We start from the raw sequence: 24,162 nt of genomic DNA, 5'->3' as shown, positions 1-24,162 counted from the left end.
GCGCCCCCTGGCGGCCGGCGGCGGCGCGGCAGCCCGCCCGCCCGCCCGCGGCAGTGCGCACGCGCGGCGCCGCGCGGGGCCGCGCCGGACCGGGCCGCGCCGAACCGCAGCGAGGCGAGGCGGGCCGGAGCGCACGGAGCCGCCGCCATGTCGGAGCGCGGCGCCGCGGGCCCGGGCCCCGCCGCCATCCAGGTGTCCAGGTGAGGCGGCCGCCGAGTCACGGCCCCGGGCGGGCGGCGGAGGGGACGGGCGGGGCCGCCGCATCCGCCCGCTCGTCCGCCATGGCCCGGCGGCTCGGCCGTAGGAGCGCGGGGGCGGCGGGTCCGGCCGCGGGGGCGGCACGGCACGGCACGGCACGGCGCGGCGCGGCGCGGGGTGGCGGGGGGCGCTGGGCGGCGGCGCCGGAGCGCGGCCCCGGGCAGACCCGCCCGCGCCTCCCGCCCGCACCGGCTCCTCCGCAGGGTGATGCGCCCGGACGACGCCAACATCGCGGGCAACGTGCACGGCGGCACCGTCCTCAAGATGATCGAGGAGGCCGGCGCCATCATCAGCACCCGCCACTGCAACTCCGAGGCGGGGGTGCGTGAGTGCTCGGCCGGGGCGCGCGGACGAGCCGGGGCCACGCGTGCGGCAGCGGCTCCCGGGGCCTCCCGGCCGCTCATTACTGCGGCGGAGGCTCCCTGCGGAACGGCCGCCGTGCGCCGCGGGGCTCCCTGCGGAGCCGCTGCCGTGCGGCGCAGCCTCCCACGGGGCTCCCCTCTGGAGCCTGCCCGCCAAAAGGCAGCGCCTGGCGCGGCGCCCGCCCTGTCCCGCGGGGCCACGGGCGCTTCCTTCCTTCCCTGCCTCCCTCTTTCCTCCCGCCGCGGCGCTGCTGACGTCAGGCGGTCAAGTGCTGCGCGGGAGAGATGCTAACGGTGACGCCCTTTACCAGAAGCGGCTGGTTTTACGTGCAGAGCCCTGCTGCGGCACCGCTCGGGCTTCCCCTGCCATGGCCTTATCTTTGCGCTGAGCTGTCGGTGCTGCTGCGGGGCTCATGAGCGCTCGCACTGCCCCTCTGCTGGCGCCCGCGTCCTGCTCGCGGCGCCGCTGCCATCCCCGCTGCTGGGGAGGTGTGCGCTGCGCGCGCTGCCTCCTGCCGCGGTGGAATCGCTCGTGTCCCAGGTGCAGCAGCGCTTGGTCCGCGGCCTGGCGGCCTGCGCCGCGGTGCTGCCGGAGCCCTGGCACGGTGCGCGGCCTCGGGGACACGGCTGACCCCGGCCCCTGTGCGCCTGCAGGAGCCCTGCGTGGCCGTGCTGGCTCGCGTCGAGCGCACGGACTTCCTCTCTCCCATGTGCATCGGCGAGGTGGCCAACGTGAGCGCGGAGATCACCTACACCTCCAAGCACTCCGTGGAAGTCCAGGTCACCGTGCTCTCTGAAAACATCCTGACGGGTGAGTGCTGCCGGGCCGGGCTCCGGGCCCCGCCGGAGCGTCCCCGGGGTGTTTCCCTTCCTCAGCTGCCGGCCCTTTCGCTTGCTCTGCCTTCTGCTCAGTGCGTGCGAGAGGCCGCAGCGGCGCCCGGGACCATTGCCGGGCTTACCCTCAGAGCGGGTGCAGCAGGAAGCCCCGGTGGCCGCGTGGTCGCCAGGGAAGCCCCTTGCCCGCGGCCGGCAGCTTTCCGGGAGCAGGTCCAGCGCGGGTGCAGAGCTCGGCTGCCATGGGCAGCGCCGCCCGCCCCGTGCACCCGCTAGCTCGGCTGGGGGTGGCTGCCGCGCTGGGGGCTCCGCTGCGGCTCGGCGCCGTGTTCTGCGCTGCGCTCTCCTCCCGCCTGCCTCCTTGCAGGACACGCGGCTGGTGTCTCTGCTGTGTCACAGCGCTGCCGGGCGCTCGCTCGCGCTCTCGAGATGCGGCGCCGGGCGCGCGCTCTCCGGGCGCGCTCGCGTGCCGGGGAGCCGCTGTGCCGACGCTAGAGGGCTGCGCTGGCCCGCGAGCTCCCGCTGCCCTCCGCTCGCCGCGCTGCTCCGGCCCTTCCCGGCGGCTCCGCAGGCCCCGTGCGCAGCGGCCAGGGAAGGTCTGCGGCGCCGGGAGCCTCGGCTCGTCCCTGCAGCAGCCCTGTGGAGCTGAGATCCTTGGTGCAGCGTCGCTCGGTGCAGCGCTGGCCTTCCCCGGGGCTTGCTCTTCCCCACGGAGAGGCTTGTGGACTCTCCCGCTGCCGCTTTCCGTGGACAAGGGCCAGTGCCGATTCAAACCCTCCTCTGTGTGGCACCCCGTGCACGGCTGGGGAGCGCCCCGGCTCTCTGGGGTTGCCAATGCACCCGCTGGGGCTGCCGAACCGCGGCTGGAGCGCCGAAGGAGCGAGCGCGCTTAGCTGTGAGCGCCTGGCCATCGGTGACGTCCTTAGCCCTTCCCAACGAATATGTGGACGAGGCTTGACATGAGCTTCTCTCTTGGCATTCAAGGAAGAAACGTAGGTATTGAGCCAAAAGCAGCCGTGCAGAAAGTGCAGAGTCCCACCCGCGGCTGAGTGCAGCGGGAGGCACCTGGCCCTGGCCTGCGCACGGGCCACAGGCCTGGGCGTGCAGACGCGTCCTGCGTGTCCCTGCCCTGCGCTGCTGCGTGTCCCCGCAGGCGCCGTGCCGTGGCGCTGGCAGCCGTGAGCGCGGGGCGGCCGCTGCAGCGCGCGCCGCTGTCACCAAAGCAGGGAGATGAGGAGCCGGGAGCGAGGAAGGCTCCCGCGGTCCGGCTGGGCTCCTCGGGGTTCCGCCTCTCGGGTAACTTTCACTAAGGGAAGCGGAAATCCGCAGTTAACGGTTCCTGCGCGATCCGTGCTGCGGCTCGCTGGGCGCTGGAGACGGCCCCGCGCCGGGGTTGCTGTGGCAACTCGCGGCGCTGTCAGGACGGCTCTCGCGTGCCCGCGGCGCCCTGTCACATCCGCTCCGAGTCAGCGCCGCGTCCTGGCGCGGGGCTGTGTGTGCCCGAGATGGCTCGAAGGGCGCCTGGCATTTACTGTTGACGTGCAGGCAAAGGCACGGGGCTCTGCGCGAGGTCCCACGTGCCCCACGGCGGCCGTGCGGGGCGGCCGGCAGCTCCTCCGCTCGCCCGGCACCGGGCCGGCCTCACCGGCTGCTCCCTCTCTGGCAGGGGCCAAGAAGGTGACGAACAAAGCGACGCTGTGGTACGTGCCGCTGTCCCTGAAGAACGTGAACAAAGTGGTGGAAGTTCCTGCCATGCAGGTGAGACCGCGGCGCCCGGAGCGGCAGGGCCCTGGCTCCGCGGCGCGCTGGCTGCGCTGGCCCGTGGCTCCCGCTCGCAGGGCTGCTCAGAATGGGGTCTGCAGCCAGTGCTCATGTCTGGAGGAGCCTCAGTGCTCATGGGCTTGTGTTGAGTGTGGTGAAACGGCTCTGTTCAAGGAGCAGCCCTCAACCCAGGGGAGCAATCCCTGCTGCTCGTCCCCCAGTGAATCCAAACGGCTGGGAGGGCTCTGCTTCCCCATGCAATAATTCTTGGTCAGGGAAGAACATGTGAAAATGAGCGGATCTCATAAGCAGCCTGCGCAGACCCTCCCGGGGCAGGCACAGGACGCTGACCCTGCACCCTTCCCTTCCAGTACGCGCGCAAAGAGCAGGAGGACGAGGGGAGGAAGCGCTACGAGGAGCAGAAGCTGGATCGACTGGAAACGAAGCAGAGAAACGGTGACGCGATCGTCCCGGTGATGGGCCCAGGTACCGCGCAGCACCGGGCGGGCGCGCGCAGCGGCGGGGACCCTGGGACTTCGTGCCATTAGTGCCTATGGGGCTGGCTCCAAACTGCTAAAATGCCAAGCGTGTCCGGCTGTCACCCCAGAACACGTGGGGACTGATGTAATGATGAAAACTGACCGTAATGACAAGTTGCTTAAATGCCTTTCTCCTCTGCTCTCCCTGCTTGCAGACAGGCAGACTAAAGGTAAGGCTGAGGGTAAGGGGGGTGTGGGAATAGGGATGTTGTTGAGGCTGAGCTGAAAGCGCGGTCCTTTCGGTGCGTTGCTAAATGGCAGACGGGTGAGTAAGTGAGACTCAGGAAAACTGAGTGTGCTGTGCTTCCATTCAGCATGCAGCTGATGGCCTGGGAAAGAAAACCGTGCAGCTACAAATCCCGCTCAGGTTATTTTCACTCTGTTTGGAGCCTTTTGTTAACGTTAGGGGAAAAAACAAACAAACAAACAAACAAACAAAAAGAAAACCCCAAACCAAGTTGAATTTCAATATAGTTGATGGGTTAACGCTAGCGAGACTTGTCAGTGTGTCCTGTGTTAAACAGCCCTTTCTTCTGGGACTCTTCAGGACCGTTTCAGTTGTTTGGTTTTGCTGAGGGGAAGCATTTCCATTCTGCATCACATAATGCGTCGCTTTTATCCTCGGAGGTGGGCCGGGCGTCGTGGCCGGGCTCCTGGCACCGCTCTGGCAACGCATCGGCCACGGCCGCCCCGCGACGCTTCACCTCTCTGCTTTGTGTCCCTTTGCTTTGAGCAGAGCCGCACACCGTGGGCTACAGCCAGTCCAGCCTCATCCACCTGGTGGGCCCATCAGACTGCACCCTGCTGGGCTTCGTGCACGGCGGTGAGTGGGAGCCCTCCCCGCGGCGCGGCCGGGCGCGCGGGCTGGCGACAGCGGCGTTAGCACCGTTGCTCTTCCCAAGCTGCCTGTCGGGACGCGGCTCCTGGACACGGTCCCTGCTCCGAGGGCGTTCCCCTTCCGGGGACAACTTTTTTGTCTGTTTTGAAGGGTCTGTTTTTAACGACCATTTCAAAGATCGCCAACGTGTTTTCGCTGCTTCCTGGATCCTCGGGCAGCCAAACGTGGCATTCGGCGGTATCTGTAGCAGCAGATGTTCCATCTTGTGTTCAGAGCCAAACAGGCCTTTTCTGATGTTGAGGAAAAATGCAGAAAAATGACACAGTCAGGCTCTAAATCCTACAATTTTGCTGTCGTCTTTTAAACTGCAAATCTCGGATTATAAATGCCAGACGTGAAATTGCTGCAATTTGCTGGAGCGGTTTCCTCCGGCTTGGCGGCAGCGCAGGGCGGCAGCCGGGCGGACCAGGGCGCCTGGAGCGCGGGGTCTTGCGGGCGCTGCGGTGAGGCCGGCGCGCTCAGCCCCGCAGCGTCCCTGGGGCTCGGGGACCCTGCGGGCCGGGGCCGGGCGCGCTGAGCTCGGTGGCACCACTGCCGCGCTCAGAGCGCTGCCTTCCCTCGCAGGCGTCACCATGAAGCTCATGGACGAGGTGGCGGGCATCGTGGCGGCGCGCCACTGCAAGACCAACATCGTCACGGCCTCCGTGGATGCCATCAACTTCCACGAGAAGATCAAGAAAGGTGACACGGTCACGGCCCCAGGGTGGGAGGAGGGCGATTCCTGCCAGGTGCTTCCCAGGGTCGCAGGGCTTTGGCTGCCTTGTGCTTGCTCGCGCACGTGCTGCCTAGAGACATTAGCCTGTTCCAAAGCACGACTGCTGATTCCTGCCGCTGGACTTTGCTGCTGCAGTGCGCAGGAAGAAAATAGGGAAAGGAAAAAATAACACCTGCGTAAGCGAGACACGGGGTGAGGTTCAGTGCACCCTGTTTGCTAGCGACCGTCGCTGTGGTTTTCTCCTAAGCGCTGATCTGGTCCGCTGGCCCTTTGGCTAGGGAAGGCTTTTATGTTCTGGGTAATGGATGGCTGCTGTTTGCTGCTGCTGCTGATTAACCGACCCATCTGTGTTTTGCAGGTAGTGTTATTACTATTTCTGGGCGCATGACCTTCACGAGCAATAAATCCATGGAGATTGAGGTCTTTGTGGACGCCGATCCCTTTGTGGATGAGCCGCAAGAACGATACCGCGCGGTCAGTGCTTTCTTCACCTACGTGTCGCTGAGCAAGGAGGGGAAACCTCTGCCGGTGCCGCAGCTACTGGTAAGAGCCCTGTGGGGGGCTGCGCCGGGCTGGGGTCTCTGCCCCGTCCCGCTGCACCGCTCCTACCTGAGCGGGACTTGAGTAGGTGCTTTCACCACTTGAGTGGGCCTTTATTTCCTTTTTAAACCCAAATATTCTGTTCTGTGCTGCAAGAATGGGAGGCACCGAGCTCCTCGGGTTTTGTTTATTAACTGTGTTTATAAACACTGAATATTTGACATTCTTGGGCTCTTTATGTGATGCCTTCAGGGCTTTGTTGTCCAAAAAAACCCCACTTCCTTTGAATTATTCAGCAGAAAAATGGGAACATAAACAAGCGTTTCCAGAGCAGGCCCTCGTCCTAAAGCTGCTCTGGGTGACAAGCGCAGCGCAGGGACGGTTCCTCAGCTCGCAGCCGAGACCTGCGCAGCCTCCGGCGCCGCGCGCGGGGCGGAGGTGCCGCGTGCCGCGCGCTGCCAGCCGCTTCCCGGCTCGCTGCCTTCCCGCCCTGGCTTGCTCGGCTATTTTTAGCTCGCTGATCCCGGCAGTTCTTTGCTGCCTCAAACGCAGCGCAGCCGCCTGAGAGTTGCTGCGCGATGAATATTTGATGCTGGGCAGCTCTGCTCCGGCACGGCGCTCTTTGCCCTGTCAAAGGCTTGTGTTGGCTAATTAGAAATTAGCTACCGCAGCAGCACGTGGGTATTTCACGGACGGCAGAGCTCCGTTAAACCGCCCGTCACAGGAGCGTTTGCCCCTCGTGCGCTCGCGCTGGGGGGGATGTGGTGCCGGGCCCAGCAGCGCACGGCTCCAGCCCTGGTGCTGGCCCGGGGCCACCGCGACGCTCACACCTCTGTCTGTGTCGGCAGGTGGAGAGCGAAGAGGAGAAGAGGCGCTTTGAAGAGGGCAAGGGCCGGTACCTGCAGACCAAGGCGAAGCGGCAGGCGCAGCTGCAGCAGGCTGCGCAGCCCTGATGCGCCGCGGGCAGAGCCGCCGGCTGCTCGGCCCGAGCTCCGCAGCCCCCTCAGTGTTGCGCGCAGCGCGCAGGGCTCGCGCCGCCGCCGCTTTGCAATGAAGCTCGTGCCGCGGCGCGAGCGGAGGTGGGAGGCTGCGCGCTGCTCCCCCGGCAGTGCCGGAGCGCCCGCTGCCGCCTGCGCCCGCGCTCCGTCGTCGCTGCTGTGCTTTGCCGCCGCGGCGCTCCGGTGCCCCGGCTCGAGCAGAGCCGAGGCGCTGGCCGCGCGCGGCAGGATCCTCGTGCTCCGTGTAGCCGTCAGCCTCTACCCCGTCCCTCTGGTTTGACTCCAAAGCGTTGCTGCCGTCTGCATCGCTGCGGCGACGGAGGCAGCCTCCGCTCTCCGTAGCGCTCTGTTAATCGTACAGTATGTCCTACAAACGTACACCAAAGCTTATTTATGATACTCTGCTGTATTACTGCAAAGAGTATTGCATTGAATGTCTTGGACCATTCCATATACATCTCTATATAGTATCTCTGTGCACATCTAAGTTATTTAAGGAATACTGTGACATAAATAAAGTCTGTTGGCCTTGGCCTGAAGCGCAGCGGGTGTCGCGCATGTTACTGAGCAGCTGCGTGCCGGGATCAGGCGCTTCCCCTCGCCATCCCTGGTGCTCGGGGGGTAGCAGCACCCACTCCCCTCCACACAGGGCCCGGCCCAGAGCAGCTGCACAACGGTGCGGTGTCCCCCCTGCTCTGCCCCTGCTCTCTGGGGGCACAGACACGAGGCGACGGGCAGCCCCTGCTTGGTACAGTGCTCTGCACATCCCCACGGGCTGGAGCTGCTGCTGCAGCGCTCAGGGCCGTGCCCCGATGCGAGCGCTGCGCGCACTGTGTCAGCGCGGGTGCACGGGGCACCGTGACGGACGGGGTGAGGGAGGCTCCAGGTCCCCCGGGTGCAGGCGGGCCCGGCCCCGGGGCACGTTCCCGAGCTCCGCGCTCGCCCTGAGCCGAGCGCCGCGGGGAGCAGCCGCCGTCACTGTGGGACGAGGCCGGGGGAGCTTGAGCCGCGCGGACACGGGGACGCTGCGGCCGTGGCCGCGTTGGGAGCTGCCCCGGGCGGCACCGGGTGGCACCGGGCGGCACCGGGCGGCACCGGGCGGCACCGGGCGGCGCCGCAAGCATGCGCGGTGCCGCCCCCGCCCGGCGCGGCCGCCGAGCCCGCAGCGGGGCAGCTCCCGCCGGCGCCGCGCTCCGCGGCTCCGCAGGTAGGGCCGGGGCTCCGCGCGGCACCGCGGGACGCGCGGCCGGGCGGGGGCTCCGCGGGGCGCGGCGGGGCCGGGCCGGGCGCGGGGCTGAGCGCGCGGAGCCGCTCGCGCTACCGCGGGCTCCGGACCGGAGCCGGCACCTCGCGGGGGCAGCGCGGCCGGCTGCGCGGGCTGCGGAGCCGCGAGGGCAGCCCAGCCCCCGGGCGGCACCGGGGACACCGCGGGGCAAGGCCGCTTCCCCGGCCGGGACGTTGACCGGCGGCCGCGGTGTCCGGCGGCAGCGGGCGGGGCCGGGGCCGGCTCTGGGCTCCGGGGCCGGGTCTGGGCTCCGGGGCGATCCCGGCTCCGCTGCAGCAGGAGGTGCCGGAGGCGGCCGCCGCGCCACGCGGGGCTCCCCCTTCACAGCCGCCTCTGCCGCCTCTGCTTGCAGAACGGTTTCCCTTTTTCCTTTTCTTTTCCAAGGCAGAGAATCCGCGTCTCTCGCTGGAAGCCCAGAATAGCAGCCGGAGCGAGTGCACGCGGGGGAGCCCAGCGCTGGCATGCACAGGGCATAGGGCGGCCGCGCGTGCCGTGATGGCGTGTAGTGATGCACGGCGCGGTGCCCTGGCGCAGCACGGTGCCCCTGCCCCGCGCGCCAGGGCAGTGACACCGGTGGCTCTGAGCGCGGCGTGTGGCCGGACACAGCCTGCAAGGCTGCAGGGCCACTGCGCTCGCTAGCACAGGTGGTCAGTAGTGGCACGAGGTGCACGGCGTCTCCCTGCTCGCCTGCTGGAGCCAGGGCTGTGGGAGCTCCTGGCCGCCGTGTGCTCCAGCTCGGCCTGGCGTGGGATGCCGCGGGGCGGCAGGCGCCGTGCAGGGCCCGCAGCCATGGGCGAGGGGCCGCGGGTGCCGGGGCACGCGGTGGCCTGGCTGGCGTGTGCTGCCGTGGCGCTACTGGCCAACGCCTGGGGCATCCTCGGCGTCAGCGCCAGGCACAAGAAGTGGAAGCCGCTGGAGCTGCTGCTCTGTGCGCTGGCTGGCACCCACATCCTCACAGCCACAGTGCCCGTCACCACGTACGCCGTGGTGCAGCTGCGACGCCGGCACTCGGGCTACGAGTGGAGTGAGGGGCTCTGCAAGGTCTTTGTCTGCACTTTCTACACCCTCACACTCGTCACGTGCTTCTCCGTCACCTCCCTCTCCTACCACCGCATGTGGATGGTGCGCTGGCCCGTGAACTACAGGTGTGGGGCGCGGGGACGGCCACCCGGCGCATGCCCGTGCCCATGGCCTGCCTGGCACGCTGTCCCGCGTGCAGGCTCAGCAATACACGGAAGCAGGCCATGCACACCGTCATGGGCATCTGGATGGTGTCCTTCGTCCTGGCGGCGCTGCCGGCCGTGGGCTGGCACGACACGGCCGAGCGCTTCTACGCGCGCGACTGCCGCTTCCTTGTCACCGAGATCGGCCTGGGCTTCGGCGTCTGCTTCCTGCTGCTGCTGGGCGGCTCGGTGGCCGCGGGCACCACGTGCGCTGCCATCGCGCTCGTGCAGAGCGCGGGGTGCCGCGCGGGCGCGCGCCGCCTCAGCGTGCCCGCCATCGTGGTGGAGGACGCGCGCGGGCAGCGCCGCTCCTCCGTGGAGGGCTCCGAGCCGGCGGGCACGTCGCTGCGCATCAGCTGCCTCGTGGGCGGCATCGTGCTGCTCTACGACGTCCTCATGGGGCTGCCGGTGCTGGTGAGCGCGGCGAGGCGCGGGCGCGGGCACGCGCGGGGCCCCGGTGACGCCGCGGTGCCGCTGCCGCAGGCGCTGAGCGTGGCCGGCCTGCGCGCGGACGCCTCGCACGACTCCATGGTGCTCTGCGTCGTGTGGTGCTCGCTGGGGCAGGCGCTGCTGCTGCCGCCCTTCCTGTGCGCCTGCGAGCGCGGCCACGCCGACCTGCGCGCCGCGTGGGACAAGTGCCGTGCGCTGCTGGCCCGCGGTGACGAAGGTGGGCGCGTGGCGGCGGCAGGGGGAGATGGGGGCGCGTGGGCGGCGCTCACGGCGCCCTGCCCGCCCGCAGAGAGCAGCGCGGACGGCACCGGCGCCACCGAGGCGGCCTGCGTGGAGCCCGGGTGCAGCACAGAGCAGCCGCAGCGCCCCGCGGAGCCCCAGCACCCGGCACCGGGGCACGGCCGGGCGCAGGCGAGCGCGGCGCCGCAGCCGCCCCCGCGCAGGATGCACTACCTGCAGGTGAGGCCGTGTCCCGCGTGGGCCGCGGGGCCGCAGGGCCGCGCGCTCACGTGTCCCCGCAGGTGCCCCCGCTGCGGCGCCACTCGCACGACGACACGGACGCGTGGACGGGCGCGGGGCTCGCGGCCCACGTGCAGCGCTGGGCGCCGGCGGAGCGCGCGGGTCTGCCGGGCGCCCCCCGCGCCGCGCGCCGCCGCTCCGCCGACTGCGCCGCCCTGCCCGGCAGCCCCTGCAACGATGGCGACGATGACAACGGTGACAACAACGAGCCGCGCTGGTGGCCACCGGCCCGCACCGCCCCTCCGGGCCTGGCCGCCTTCTCCCTGGCCGTGTTCGAGCAGGAGCCGCGGCGGCTGCGGTGGGCGGCGGGGCCGGGCACGACGATCGGCCCGGGGGTCCTGCCTGTCCCGCAGCCACTGCCCGTCCCGGACCCGCCGCCCGTCCCGGACCCGCCGCCCGTGGCGGGGGCCCTGGCGGTGCCGGTGCCGCCCCTGGCGCCCGAGGACGTCCCGCTCCTCGGCGGCAGCAGCGGCAGCTTCCCCGGGGCACCCGCGGACTCGCGCGGCTCGGCCCGCTAGGGGCGCCGGGACCGGGGACGGGCGGGGAAGGCGGGGGCGGGGGCGGGAACCGGGAGGGAGGCGGGGCCGGGTGGCCGCTCCCGCCCCGCCCCTCGGGCTCCCCGCGGCTCCTCCGCTGCATCCCGGGGCTCTCCGGTCCCCGCGGGGCGGCCGCGGTGTTCGGCTGCCCCCGCGCGACTGTGAATAAACGTGACGGCCCCGCGCCGCCCCCTCCGCGCGTGTGTGCGGCGGGACGGCCCCGGGCGGCGGGGCGGGACCAGGGCGGGATCGGGACCGCGGGAGGGGCGGGACGAGGGCGGGACCGGGACTGTGGGCGGGACCGGGACGAGGGCGGGACCGGGTCCAGGGCGGGGCGGGACGAGGGCGGGACCGGGACCAGGGCGGGACCGGGACCAGGGCGGGGCGCTCTCGCGAGAGCGGCGGCGGGGCGCTCTGACGGAGCTCTCGCGAGAGCGGCGCGCGCCGTTTCCCGGGCGACGCGGGCCGGGCCGGGGCGGAGGGGCCGCCACGATGGCGGCGGCGGCGGTGCCGGCGGGGCGGCGGTGGCGGCTGGGCCGCGAGGCGCGCGCCAGCCTGGCCGGCTTCCTGCTGGGCGCCTCGGTGGCGGCGCTGCCGCTGCTGCTGGCGGCGCCGCCCGCGCTGCTGGCGGCGCCCGGGCTGCGCGGCCGCGTGGCGCTGGCGCTGCACGTGGCGGCCGTGAACGCGGCGCTGCTGCTGCTCTACCGGCCGCCGCTCTACAAGGTGGGCGGCGGCGGCGGCGGGGGGAGCCCCGCGGCGCCGCGGCCCCGCTCCACGCCCGCGCGCTCTGCTTGCAGGTCGCCATCCGGGCCTGCTTCCTGGGCTTCGCCTTCGGCTGCGGGCTGCTGCTGGGCGCCGGCCGCTCCGCGTGGGGCCCGTTCGGCTGGTGAGCGCGGAGCGGGGTGGCGGGGCCGGCGGAGCGGGGCGGCGGGGCCGGTGTGCAGCGCTGAGCCGCGGCGCTTCCCGCAGGTACATGTGCTCGCTGTCCCTCTTCCACTACTCCGAGTACCTGGTGACGGCCATCAACAACCCGCGCAGCCTCTCGCTCGACTCCTTCCTGCTCAACCACAGCTTCGAGTACAACCTGGCCGCGCTGTCCTCCTGGGTGGAGTTCGCCCTCGAGAAGTTCCTGTGTCCCGGTGCGTAGCTCCCGCCGCCCTCGGTGCGGCCCGGGCGCTCGGGGCTCCCCGCCGTGTTGCGGGGACAGCGATGCTCGGGTCGCGTCCGACCCCTTTGCCTTTGCCGTGAAGGTGGCTCAGGGCAGCTGCTGCTTTCCACAGCTGCCCCTGCGTGCGCCGCAGGTATCAGTGGCACCAAGGGCTGCTCGAGGCCAGCGGAGAGGCAGGTCGTGGCTCTCCGTGCGGGCCGAGCCGCCAGCTGTGCTGCTTCGGGCACCGTAAATGGGGGCTCTGCCTCAGTGTGACCCTCAGATGCTGCTGCTTATGAAGAGCCAGGGGCAAATGGTGCCTTTTTGCTGGTGCTGAGCACAAGCAGGGCTCTACGTGCCGCTTCCCTGCGAGAGGAGCGTGCGGGGCCTGCCCGACCTTCCCGTTACCCGCAAGGAAGCGTCGCCTGCGCGAGCCCGTCGTGAGCGGTGCCCGTTCCCTTGCAGAAATGAAGCAGGTCGCGTGGCTCAGCACGGCGGGGCTGCTCATGGTGATCTTCGGGGACTGCCTGCGCAAGGCCGCCATGCTCACGGCCGGCTCCAACTTCAACCACATCGTGCAGAACGAGAAGTCGGACACGCACACGCTGGTGACGAGTGGGGTGTACGCCTGGTTCCGGCACCCGTCCTACGTGGGATGGTTCTACTGGAGCATTGGAACGCAGGTATCATGGATGCTTTCCCCCGGACGTCCCTTGTTGGGCCGTTTTGTTTGTTTTGCTCTTCCTAGGCCACCTGGCACTTGGTTTTTAAGGGCTGCTGAAGGCTCCTCTGCCTGCCAGGGTCCCGGCACGGGCAGCCCCTCACGGCTGGTGCCTCTTGGCAGGTCTTGCTGTGCAACCCCGTGTGCGCCGTGGGCTACACGCTGGTGTCCTGGCGCTTCTTCAGGGAGCGCGTGGAGGAGGAGGAGATCACGCTCATCCACTTCTTCGGGGAAGAGTACCTCGAGTACAAGAAGAGGGTGCCCTCGGGCCTGCCCTTCATCAGGGGAGTGAAGGTGGAGCCGTAGCACGCGGCTGCCTGCCCGAGCGCCCGGCGTGGGACCGTGTGGGCTGGCGCCCGCAGCCGCCACCTCGCCGTGCGTCCTGCCGCCACCGCGAGCTCGTTAAGGGCTGAGGAGCTGGGCGGCCGCCCGGGCCGCTGGCGGAGCAGCCGCTCGCTCATCCTGGCCGAGAGCAGCGCTTGGATCCGCGGGATAACGTGGCCTGCGGCGGCCCTCAGGGGAAACGCACCGCTCTGCCCGCAGCAGCCGCGCTGCGCCCGGGCTCCTTGGGCCGCTGGGCTCGGGAAGCCGCCCCGCGCTGCCGCCCCGCGGCACGGTCCCCACGGTCCCCACGGCACAGCTCCACGTTAGAGCGCCCTGCGCTCCCAAGCCCCGGCCCGCCGCGCTCCTGGCGTCTCCGTCAGACGGAGCAACAGCGCGAGCAGAGCGCGGTCGGCGCCGCGAGCTCGCCACGCCGGCGCGGGAGCGCTCTCGCCGCACGCGCTGCTTCCTCTCCCGACGAGGATCCTGCTAGCCCGGCCTCTCTCTCGCAGAGGCTCCTTGCTTTTCCTTTGGCTTGCCTCTTTTTTTCCCTTTTTTGTTTCTCCCCCCGCCCCAGATCTTGGAGAGCCAGGAAAGGAACCGCAGCCATCAAGCTTGCAAAGAGCTTTAGCACTCAAGATCCTTGCCAAGTTTGGCTTTAACCTGGGGTGGTTCCCGTGACTAGGACCTGCTGCTGGGGAGGCTCTGCAGAAGGAGAGGGACTCGCTCGCTGCAGCGTCACCGCTGGGAAAGGGCCGCTGTTCGCGATCTGCGGGACAACCTCCATCGTCATATACCAAAGAGGCTCCCGGCGACGCCGGGTGCGGTGCAGCACGGGAGCTCTGCGCCGCTTCGTCTGTCTTGTTAAGGCGTGGGGGGAAAGGAAAAATTGCCAACTTGTGTCTGGTTGTCAGGGGAGGTGTCCTGAGGCGCTGGGAACAGCACCACGATCAGATGCTTAATGTTTTTGCTGTCCAAGGGGTTTCCAGTGCACCTCAGCACTAGAGCGAAGCAGGATCCCCCGCCTTTCAGCAGCCCGTGGAACTGCATAGTCACAGAAATAGAGGCACATTCTTAATTCTGCACTTGCTTAACCTACACAAAATCCTTTTCTTCTCCAGGTGACGCTTTGTATTACAGCGCACTCTCTGCGTTGAGTATCGGCTTGCAACGTGCACTGATAGCTTTGTCTTCTACTTGATATGTTTTTAGCTCGGAAGAAAGGAATGTGCAAACACTACAGCCGGCTAGCGTGGGTTTCCCTGCGTAGTTATTGGCAAGCTCCTGTTCGGACCTCCCTTTGCAAGAGAGGTGCCTCCGTCCCTCTCCTCCAAGGAAACTGTAACCTTCGCTCTTATAGCCAACGTACCTCAGATGACTTGGACAAGTTTAGTTTTTAACTTGGTTAAAGATATTTTTTGTACCTCCTGAAATGTATCTCCTGAGAACTTGCATAAATGTACTTTGAAAGAAAAGCGGTCATCACTCGGCTTTGGCGTGAGTTAGCAGCAGAAGTTGCTTTGCAGCCTCCGTCTGTTCTTTGCAGTGGCCTGAAGCTCAGAGGAGCGGCGTGGGGGCCATCCTGCGTCCTGTGCTGTCCCGTGCAGCCCCGTCCCCTGCCAGCGCTGGGGTTTTGGGAGTGAGTCCTGTGCTGTGAGAGCAGCAGGGGCCTGGATTTCCAGTGGAAACCTCCCTTGCGCTGCAGCGCCCGGCCCCTCCGTTCCTAGGAGCGGGCAGGAGGCCGAGACGCGGCCGCCCGCGCTGCAGAGCAGAGGGGCTAGAGGGAGCCCACCCCAGAGTGCCCGCACGCTCCTCTGGTCCGCAGGACACGCCGCTCTGTCACGCACTTTATTGGGAACCGCGGGCCGCGCAGGGAGGTCGGGGGTGCGGGAGCATGAACGCGGGGAGCTTGGGGCGTGCAGGAGCGCGGGCTGCACGGGAGCGCGAGCCCGGGGAGCTCGGGGCGCGCGGGGAGCCCGGGGCGCGCGGGGAGCCCGGGGCGCGCGGTGCTCCCGGTGCTGCCTCCTGCCTGGCCTCCCGGCTGCTCTCCCGTCTCCGGAGCGGCTCCTCGGGGCCGTGCGCTCTCCTGCTCCCCGTGCTGCTGCCCCGCGTCGCCCTCCTCGTGCAGGAGCCGGGCGCAGGGGGCTGCGCGGGCACCACCTACGCGCGCGCGGCCGGCCCAGGGGCCGACCCCTCCTCGGGCGCCCGCAGCGGCGGCCCGGCCGGCTCCTCGCGGCGCTCCTGCAGCCTGCAGCGACAGGAGCGAGCGGCAGCGCTGGGCCGTGTCCCCGGCAGGCGCGTGCCGCCGCCGCCGCCTTACCTGGGCTCCAGGCGCTCCTTCACCTTGGCGATGGAGCGCACGTAGGGCGCGATCTGCTTGGCGATGGTGCCCAGGCAGCTGTTCTCCTGGCGCAGCTGCAGCAGGTCGTGGAGCTGGGCTGCAGCGTGTGCGAGCGCGCCGTGAGCGAGAGGGCCGCGTGTCCGCGCGCCCGCGCAGCCCGAGCGCCCACCGCTACCTTCATAGATCTCCTGCTCGTTGGCCACGCGCTGGAACGTCTCCTCCCAAGCCTGCGGGCACAGCGGGGTGCACGTGAGTGGGGCCGGTGTGCCGGGCGGGCGCTGGGCGCGCGGGGCCGCGGCCCGACCTCCTCGAAGACGCTGCGCATCATCTCCAGGGAGGAGTAGTGGGCGGCGATGCGCACGTCCACCTGCAGCGACTTCTGCAGCACCTCGCCCATGGCGTCGGCGCGCACCAGCGAGTGGTGCTTGGTGAGGTCGCGGTGCAGCTCCTGCACCTGGTCCTTGAGGCTCTGCACCTCCGCCTGCAGCCCCTGCGCACCACGGGGCAGCGGCCAGTGCGGGCGGCTGCGCGGGGCCGGCAGTGCCGCACGCGGGGCCGGCAGTGCCGCACGCGGTGCCCCATGCGGTGCCGTGCACGGTGCCCGTGCGTGGCTGCGAGTGCCGCATACGCACCAGGGCGCAGCGTCCTTACCCGGTAGGTGTTCTCGTAGTCGCGGCAGTGCTGGGCGAAGGGCGAGTCGGCGCCCTCGGCCAGCAGCACCTTGGTGCTGATGCTGCGGTGCGCGGAGGGCTTGCGCGTGGCAGGGCCGCCAGCCGCAGCCTCGGGGGCACCCGGCCGGCCCGGCACCAGCAGCGTCTTGGAGCAGGGGCTGCCGGCGATGCTGCGGCGGGGCGAGGAGGGTACCGTGATGGCCGAGGCCGGGGCCGCGCTGCCCGCCCCCCTGCAGCCTCCCCCGCGCCACCCACGCCGGCCCCGCGTCCCTACCGTGCGGCACTCCGGCAGCCTCCCCGCGCTGGCATTGCACAGCGCGGTGCAGCGCAGCACGGCGTGGCACGGCGCAGCGCGGTGCAGCGCAGCACGGCGTGGCACGGCGCAGCACAGCACAGCACAGCACCGCGCGCAGAGCCTGGCTGCGGCACCAGCGCGGTGCAGCCCCTGGCCCCTCTGCGTGGTGCAGCCGGCAGCGCCTGGCAGGGCCCCGCTGTGACATCAATGGGCCTAAATATATCCCGGGCAGGAGCCGCGCCGGGGCAATTCCCCGAAATTCTGATAAAAATAGGGAGGCCTCGGGCGGCAGTTCGGGCCGGTGCCGGGAGCTGCGGTGGGAGCAGGGCCGGGAGTGCTGGGCTTGGGGGCCGCTCTGTGTCCCCTGCCCCACGTGCCGCCGTTCCCAGAAGTGTCACTTGAAGCGGTGCCTGTTGCTATCAGCACAGCTGTGCCCTGCGCTGCGCCCGGCCACGCCAAGGTGACGGCTCAAGGGCAGCGCTGGGGACACGGCGGGGACGTGGCGGGGGGCCCAGCAGGGTCCACGCAGCCCTGGCTGCAGCGGAGCTGGCCGGGTGCGCAGCGAGGGGTGAGCCCCGCGGTGCCGGTGCCGGTGCAGCGCGGGCGCTCACATGTTGGTGGCAGTGATGCCCGGCCCAATGGTGCCGGTGCTGCTCCCCACGGCGCGGCGCGGTGCCAGCGTCAGCAGCGGCTCCAGGCAGCGCGCGAACTCGGCCCGGTACTCGGTGCTGATCTGCAGGCGAGAGGGAGGCGCGCGGTGCGCGGGCTGGCGTGCGCGGCAGCACCGCAAGCTGCTGCGGGGAAGGCGCTGCTGCTGCGCGCCGTGCTGCATTGGGCTGTGCTGCACCAGGCAGTGCTGCATTGGGCTGTGCTGCACCGGGCCGTGCTGCATTGGGCTGTGCTGCAGCGCGCCGTACTGCACCACCCTGCAGTGCACTGCGTTGTGCCTTGCTGCACGAGGCTGCACCGCGTTGTGCCCGGGCACCGGGCGGGCTCTACCTTGCTGCTCTGCGCTGGTTTCAGGCGATGCGGCAGCTGCACGATCTTCTGCAGCCTCTCCATGAGTTGCTGCAAGGGAGCCGGGTTGGCAGCTCAGCGCGGCGCGACACGGGGAGCCAGGAGCGCGGCTGCTCGCCCGCCCCACTCACGTAGCCCAGGTCCAGGAACTCGGCTTTGCTGGCGGAGCTCAGGAAGGCCGAGCAGGTGACCAGGTGGACCTGCGGGACGCGGTGAGGCCGGTGCCGCGGCCGCTCGTCCCGTCCTGCCCGCCCCGTCCATCGCGCCCCGCACCTGCAGCGTGGGCAGCAGCGCGGCCAGGTGTGCGAGCTGCTCGCGCAGGGCCTTCTCCTTCTCCTCGTGCTGGCTGCGAGCGGGGCAGGCGGCAGCACCGCGTTGGCACCGGCGGCTCCGGGACCCGCCGCCCGCCGCAGCCCCGCGCCGGCGCTCACCTCCGCACCGCCCTGAGCAGCGCCTGCCGCCGCTCCGCCAGCGTCTCCTGCGGGGCAGCGCGTGGGTGCCCGCGGCCGGGGCCTGCGCCGAGCGCCGTGCCGCCGGCACCGCGCTGCGCCGTGCCCCGCGCGCACCTGCATGCTGCTGCACAGCGAGCTGATGGCCGCCTCCTCGTCGCAGGCGCTGCTGCGAACCTCCTCGATCATGGCCTTGAGCAGCACGATGGCCTCGCGCGTCGCCGTCTGCAGCTCCTTGACGGCCTGGCAGGGCGGGCGGCTGTGCAGCGCCCGCGGCACCGTCCGCGGCACCACGCGGCACCCGCGGCGCCCCGTACCATGACGGCCTGGTCGAGCTTCTCGCAGCCCTGCGCGTACGCCGTCTCCAGGTCGATGCAGTGCGCGCGGCTCTCCCTGCGGGGCGGCCACATGAATGGCGACACAGGGACATGGGGACACGGCAGGGCCACGGGCGCCTACCCCTGCATGTCGCGGAAGCAGCAGATGCAGAGCATGGACTTCTTCTCGGTGGAGAACATGATGTAGGGCTCCTGGTGCAGCGCTGCGGGGCGGACAGTGAGCACCAGCCCCGTGTCCCCGTGTCCCCGTGTCCCCCGGCACTCACGGCACTTCTTGTGCACGTCCTTGGTGCGCTTGGCCAGGGCGACCACGTCGTGGCGGGCGAACATGCGCGCGCGGTGCGTCTCGTCGCGGCACGGCGCGCACAGCGCCTGGCTGCACGTGTTGCAGAAGTACATGGCGTCCTGCTCCTGCGGGCGGCGCGGTGGCTGGCTCGGCTGTGCCCGGGGCCGCGGCCCGCGCCGCCCCCGCCGCGCTGGGCGCCCGCGCTCACCGCCTTGGCGCAGCGCCGGTCGCAGTTGGCGCACTGCGCCTCCTCCTCGGCCGCGCCGGCCACCAGGAACTGCAGCAGCCGGTCCACGGGGGGCAGCCCGTTGGCGCCCTTCACCACCGACGGGTGCCTGCGTGCCGCGGGCACGGGCCGTGGGCGCTGGGTGCCGCGCGGTGCCACGGGGCACCCGCCGGCCTGGGCGCCCCTCGGCGGCTCTCACCCCCGCGGTTGGGTGCCGGGTGTCCCTGTGTCCCCCGTGTCCCTTACCCGCATGGGGACAGGCGGGGTGCCCGTTGGCAGCGCAGCCCCTATCTCCCTCCGTGTCCCCTGTGTCCCCCATGTCCCTTGCCCGCAGAGGGGGCAGGCCAGGCGTCCATTGGCAGCACAACCTCCATGTCCCCCCATGTCCCTGTGTTCCCTCATGTCCCCTGTGTCCCTTACCTGCAGAGCGGGCAGGTGAGGTGCCCCTCTGCAGCACAGCCTTCATGTCCCCTGTGTCCCTCCATGTTCCCGTGTCCCTCCATGTCCCTGTGTCCCCATGTCCCCGTGTCCCCATGTCCTCTACCCGCAGAAGGGGCAGGCCAGGTGCCCGTCAGCAGCACAAACTCCACGTCCCTCCATGTCCCCCCATGTCGCTGTGTCCCCTTGTTCCCCTGTGTCCCCCATATCCTCGTGTCCCCATGTCCCTCATGTCCCTGTGTCCCTTACCCGCAGAGGGGGCAGGCCAGGTGCCCGTCAGCAGCACAACCTCCATGCCCCCCCATGTCCCCCTGTGTCCCCATGTCCCTTACCTGCAGAGGGGGCAGGCCAGGTGCCTGTTGGCAGCACAACCTCCATGTCCCCCCGTGTCCCCCTGTGTCCCCATGTCCCTTAACTGCAGAGGGGGCAGGCCAGGTGCCTGTCAGCAGCACAACCTCCATATCCCTCCATGTCCCCCCGTGTCCCCCTGTGTCCCCACGTCCCCCTACGTCCCCCCATGTCCCTTACCCGCAGAGGGGGCAGGCCAGGTGCCTGTCAGCAGCACAACCTCCATATCCCTCCATGTCCCCCTGTGTCCCCCTGTGTCCCCATGTCCCCACGTCCCCCCATGTCCCTTACCCGCAGAGGGGGCAGGCCAGGTGCCCGTCAGCAGCACAACCTCCATGCCCCCCCATGTCCCCCTGTGTCCCCATGTCCCTTACCTGCAGAGGGGGCAGGCCAGGTGCCTGTTGGCAGCACAACCTCCATGTCCCCCCGTGTCCCCCTGTGTCCCCATGTCCCTTAACTGCAGAGGGGGCAGGCCAGGTGCCTGTCAGCAGCACAACCTCCATATCCCTCCATGTCCCCCCGTGTCCCCCTGTGTCCCCACGTCCCCCTACGTCCCCCCATGTCCCTTACCCGCAGAGGGGGCAGGCCAGGTGCCTGTCAGCAGCACAACCTCCATATCCCTCCATGTCCCCCTGTGTCCCCCTGTGTCCCCATGTCCCCACGTCCCCCCATGTCCCTTACCCGCAGAGGGGGCAGGCCAGGTGCCCGTCAGCAGCACAACCTCCATGTCCCCCCATGTCCCCCTGTTTCCCCATGTCCCTTACCTGCAGAGGGGACAGGCCAGGTGCCTGTTGGCAGCACAACCTCCATGTCCCCCCATGTCCCTCCATGTCCCCTCATGTCCCTTACCCGCAGAGGGGGCAGGCCAGGTGCCCGTCAGCAGCACAACCCCCATGTCCCCCCATGTCCCCCCGTGTCCCCATGTCCCAGTGTCCCCACGTCCCCCCACGTCCCCCCATGTCCCTGTGTCCCTTACCCACAGAGGGGGCAGGCCAGGTGCCTGTCAGCAGCACAACCCCCATGTCCCCCCGTGTCCCCCTGTGTCCCCATGTCCCCACGTCCCCCCATGTCCCTTACCCGCAGAGGGGACAGGCCAGGTGCCTGTTGGCAGCACAACCTCCATGTCCCCCCATGTCCCTCCATGTCCCCTCATGTCCCTTACCCACAGAGAGGGCAGGCCAGGTGCCCGTCAGCAGCACAACCCCCATGTCCCCCCGTGTCCCCCTGTGTCCCCACGTCCCCCCACGTCCCCCCACGTCCCTTACCCGCAGAGGGGGCAGGCCAGGCGCCCGTCGGCCGCGCGCCCGCGCAGGCAGCCGGCGCAGAAGTCGTGGTAGCAGTCGAGCAGGCAGGGCTGCTCGTAGGGCTCGCGGCACAGCCGGCACACGAGGGGGTGGCAGCCACCCCCTGCCAGCGCCCCTGGCACCCACGGCAGCTCCGCGGCCATCTGCCACACGGGGGGACGGGGACGTGGCCCGCGGCGGCAGCGCAGCTGCCGCCGCGGGCCACGTCCCCGTCCCCCCGTGTGGCAGATGGCCCTGGGGTCACGTCCCCGTCCCCCCCATGGCCCCTGCCACCACCACGGTCCCCATAGCCCCCCCCGGCCGGGCCGTTCACCTCTCCTCGCGCCCCAGCACCGTGTCCCTGTCCCCGTCCCGTGGAATGGGAGCAATGTGTGTGTGTGGGCGCCGACGCCACCGGCCCAAAATAGCCCCGGGGGACGCGCGCGGGGACATGGGACACGGCGGGACGACAACAGGCGATGGCGAACGGGGCGCGACGGGAGTCGCGAGTGCGACCGCGGGGGGGACCGGGGGCTGCAACGAGGGCTGCGACGGGACCGGCGCCCCGCACCGGGGGCTGCAACGGGACCCGCCATCCCCGGTGTCTCCCCCGCCCCCAACGGGCTCTTTCCCCGCCCCCTCGGATGCCCCGCCCTCCGCGCCCCCGGCCCCGCCCTCCGCGCCCCCGGCCCCGCCCCTGGCCTCGCCCCGGCCCCGCCCACCGCGCCAGGCAGCCTTCCTCGATCTCGGAGAAGGCCGCGGAGCGCGTGGGAGGCCCCCGGAAGCGCTCCGTGCTCTCGGCGCTCGGCCAGGCGGCCTGCGCGCCGCGCGGCGGCGGCGTGGGCGCGGGCGGCTCGGGCCGCGGCGCATGCGCCGTGCCCGCCCGAGGCGCCTCTGCGCATGCGCGCGGCGCCGCGCTCCCTTTTCGCCGCTGTGGTCGGAGCCGCCATGGCGCCTGTGGTGAGCGCGGCCCGCGCGGGGCCCTGCGCCGCCCCCGGGCACGAGCGGGACCCTGCGCCGCCCCCCGGGCCCGAGCGGGACCTCCCGCCGTCCCCGGCCCCGCGGCCCGAGCAGGACCCCGCGCCCCAGTCCCGAGCGGGATCCCACCGCGCCCCCGGGCCTGAGCGGGGCCCCGCGCCGGCCCTCCCCGACCGGGACCCCGAGCCGCCCCCCGGGTCTGAGCGGGACCCCGCGCCGGCCCTCCCCGACCGGGACCCCGAGCCGCCCCCCGGGTCTGAGCGGGACCCCGCGCCGGCCCCACCCCGACCGGGACCCCGCGCCGCCCCTGGCCCCGTGGCCCAAGCAGGACCCCGCGCCCCAGCCCCGAGCGGGACCCCCCGAGCTCCCGGGTCGAACGGGGCCCCGCGCTGCCCTGGACCTGCCCGAGCCCCCTCACCCCCCACTGCCGGGCTTCGCCGTCCTTCCCGGCCCCACACGCCCCTTCCTGCGGCCCCGAGCGCCGCTCCGCCCCCGTCCCTCCGTCTCGGCCCTTGTCCTGTCCCCTCAGCGCTCACGCTGCGGCCCTGGCCACCCCTCTGCCCCCGTCCCTGGTGCCCCATCCGGTCTGCGCCGCTGCCCCACACTCACAGCCTCCTTTTCCCGCCCTCAGAAGAAGCCCGTGGCGAAAGGCGGCAAGAAGAAGAAGCAGGTGCTCAAGTTCACGCTGGACTGCACGCACCCCGTGGAGGACGGCATCATGGACGCGGCCAACTTCGTGAGTGAGACGCCAGCTCCGTGCCGGGACCGCTGCCCCCACGCCCCCTTGGATCCCTTCTCTGTTAGAAAGTGCTGCTGCCCTCCCCTAGACTTCCCTCTTCTGCCTGAAGGGAAAGTGTGTCCTTGATTTGCGCTGATGAGCAGAAACGTTGCCTGAAAAGTGGACACACATCTTTGTGCGTGTGTTGTCCCTAAGTGACGGCTGCCGGGGCGCTCCTGGTACCGATCCCCAGCACCCGCTGGCTAGACACCCACATAGCAAACAGCCCAAAGTGCCTAATCAAAGGGTGCTTATTTTGTACGCAGTTTACAGTTTGTTTGTGGACTCTTTACCCGCTGAGCAATAGGCATTGCTTACAACTCGGGAGGGTGGCTTTCCTTTGAGCTTTAAGAAATGGCATGCAAGGACAGCAGCGGCTTTCAGCGATTTGAGACAGAGGGATCTGGGTGCATTCTTTGAGAAGAAGCGTAAAAGCACCTGTGTTATTATTGTCACATCAAAAAGCAGGAAATGCTGGTGGGTCAGGAGAACGCTCTTTCACCACTAGGAAGGTCACTTAAGTGCAGGCCTGAGTGGGCCAGGCCGCGCTGGCAGGATCAGTAACACGATGTGTTTGCAGGGTCACAACGCACCTAGCTGCGAGGCCAACGCTCCTCTCGCAGTGCTCTGTTGCCGTGCGACCCCTTTGTGTGTTTCCCAAGAAAACACCTCACCAAGAGGCCCAAACGCTTGGGGCGAAGAAGCCGCGGGCCCCTGGGCCTGGCTCACGGCTGTGCCCTTCTCTTGCAGGAGCAGTTCTTGCAGGAGAGGATCAAGGTTAACGGCAAGGCTGGCAACCTGGGCGGGGGAGTGGTGACCATCGAGAGGAGCAAGAGCAAGATCACCGTCACTTCAGAGGTTCCTTTTTCAAAGAGGTGAGGGCGCAGGGGAAGCGGAGCCCTGCACACAGGCCTGGCCAGGAGGTGGCTCGCGGAAGGGCACCTCGGGGCGTCCCTTCTACCCGTCCTGCGCACGCTGCGCTGCGCTGCTTGCGGAGCCGGGCGCCTCGAGGGGCAGGGATGGAGATCCGCCCGGAGGGTGGGCAGAGGGGAGGAGCGGCGGAGGGCCCCGCGTCCCCCGAGTGGGAGCGGGAGCCTTGGGGGGCGGCGAGCAGCCTGGCTCCTGCTGCGGGGCTCCTCCGTCCCGCTGCCCTGGCCGCACCATTGCCCGGTGTTTCTGCCCGCTGGTTCGCCGCAGCGTTTCGATTTTGTGCTGCGAGTCGCTGCTGTGTTTTCCGCCCCCCAATCCCAGCTGACTCTCCAGGGGTGCAATGCCCGTTTTGAGTCCAGTTGAGCACAGTTTGGGTTTGGACGTGTGCGTGTTGTGTGATGCGATGGGTGGGCCCTGCAGTGAATTCTGCCTGGGGAGGGCCTGGCTGCGGCGCGGGCGCCTCAGGGCTCCGTCCCCCGCAGGTACCTCAAGTACCTCACCAAGAAGTACCTGAAGAAGAACAACCTGCGCGACTGGCTGCGCGTGGTGGCCAACAGCAAGGAGAGCTACGAGCTGCGCTACTTCCAGATCAACCAGGACGAGGAGGAGGAGGAGGAGGAGGACTAGCCGCCCCGCGCCCCCCGCCGCGTTTTGTACATTGTCCCGAATAAACGTGG

At 69.8% G+C, this 24,162-nt stretch overlaps 5 protein-coding genes across 6 annotated transcripts; 4 read left to right on the top strand and 1 right to left on the bottom strand.

Moving 5' to 3' along the window:
* Positions 1 to 86: 86 nt before the first annotated feature.
* Positions 87 to 7,449, top strand: ACOT7 (acyl-CoA thioesterase 7). Of its 2 annotated transcripts, XM_088533702.1 has the most exons (10): positions 87 to 200; positions 462 to 579; positions 1,275 to 1,431; positions 3,121 to 3,212; positions 3,587 to 3,701; positions 3,910 to 3,924; positions 4,491 to 4,577; positions 5,217 to 5,333; positions 5,726 to 5,910; positions 6,756 to 7,449. In XM_088533702.1, the coding sequence occupies exons 1-10, from the start codon at positions 148 to 150 to the stop codon at positions 6,858 to 6,860; spliced, it is 1,044 nt and encodes a 347-aa protein (XP_088389828.1). In that variant the 5' UTR covers positions 87 to 147; the 3' UTR covers positions 6,861 to 7,449. The 2 variants fall into 2 exon arrangements, with proteins under 2 accessions (XP_088389828.1, XP_088389829.1); XM_088533703.1 differs by lacking the exon at positions 3,910 to 3,924.
* Positions 7,450 to 8,940: 1,491 nt separating this feature from the next.
* Positions 8,941 to 10,900, top strand: GPR153 (G protein-coupled receptor 153). The gene is made up of 6 exons (XM_088533734.1): positions 8,941 to 9,335; positions 9,410 to 9,827; positions 9,897 to 10,322; positions 10,385 to 10,488; positions 10,549 to 10,703; positions 10,785 to 10,900. The coding sequence occupies exons 1-6, from the start codon at positions 8,941 to 8,943 to the stop codon at positions 10,898 to 10,900; spliced, it is 1,614 nt and encodes a 537-aa protein (XP_088389860.1).
* Positions 10,901 to 11,410: 510 nt separating this feature from the next.
* On the top strand, positions 11,411 to 13,093 carry ICMT (isoprenylcysteine carboxyl methyltransferase). The gene is made up of 5 exons (XM_088533704.1): positions 11,411 to 11,641; positions 11,716 to 11,804; positions 11,888 to 12,057; positions 12,531 to 12,748; positions 12,910 to 13,093. Exons 1-5 carry the CDS (start codon positions 11,411 to 11,413, stop codon positions 13,090 to 13,092), a joined length of 891 nt encoding a protein of 296 aa, XP_088389830.1. The 3' UTR covers position 13,093.
* Positions 13,094 to 15,247: 2,154 nt separating this feature from the next.
* On the bottom strand, positions 15,248 to 20,963 carry RNF207 (ring finger protein 207). Its single transcript, XM_088533733.1, has 16 exons — positions 20,782 to 20,963; positions 18,713 to 18,839; positions 18,485 to 18,629; positions 18,340 to 18,421; positions 18,198 to 18,273; positions 17,998 to 18,123; positions 17,863 to 17,909; positions 17,705 to 17,777; positions 17,563 to 17,631; positions 17,414 to 17,482; positions 17,026 to 17,147; positions 16,100 to 16,289; positions 15,753 to 15,938; positions 15,624 to 15,675; positions 15,428 to 15,545; positions 15,248 to 15,355 (listed from the first exon to the last, which is right to left on the bottom strand). The coding sequence occupies exons 1-16, from the start codon at positions 20,961 to 20,963 to the stop codon at positions 15,268 to 15,270; spliced, it is 1,752 nt and encodes a 583-aa protein (XP_088389859.1). The 3' UTR covers positions 15,248 to 15,267.
* A 677-nt stretch (positions 20,964 to 21,640) lies between these two features.
* Positions 21,641 to 24,127, top strand: RPL22 (ribosomal protein L22). The gene is made up of 4 exons (XM_088533709.1): positions 21,641 to 21,759; positions 22,409 to 22,513; positions 23,306 to 23,430; positions 23,968 to 24,127. Exons 1-4 carry the CDS (start codon positions 21,700 to 21,702, stop codon positions 24,110 to 24,112), a joined length of 435 nt encoding a protein of 144 aa, XP_088389835.1. The 5' UTR covers positions 21,641 to 21,699; the 3' UTR covers positions 24,113 to 24,127.
* Positions 24,128 to 24,162: the final 35 nt, after the last annotated feature.

The sequence above is a fragment of the Tinamus guttatus genome, unplaced genomic scaffold (assembly GCF_059628265.1).
Source record: "Tinamus guttatus ecotype Peru unplaced genomic scaffold, ASM5962826v1 Tinamus_guttatus_pri_ptg000515l, whole genome shotgun sequence".
Lineage (NCBI taxonomy): Eukaryota > Metazoa > Chordata > Aves > Tinamiformes > Tinamidae > Tinamus > Tinamus guttatus.
The sequence above is the reverse complement of the archived record's forward strand: the minus strand, read 5'-3'. Positions and strand labels throughout refer to the sequence as shown.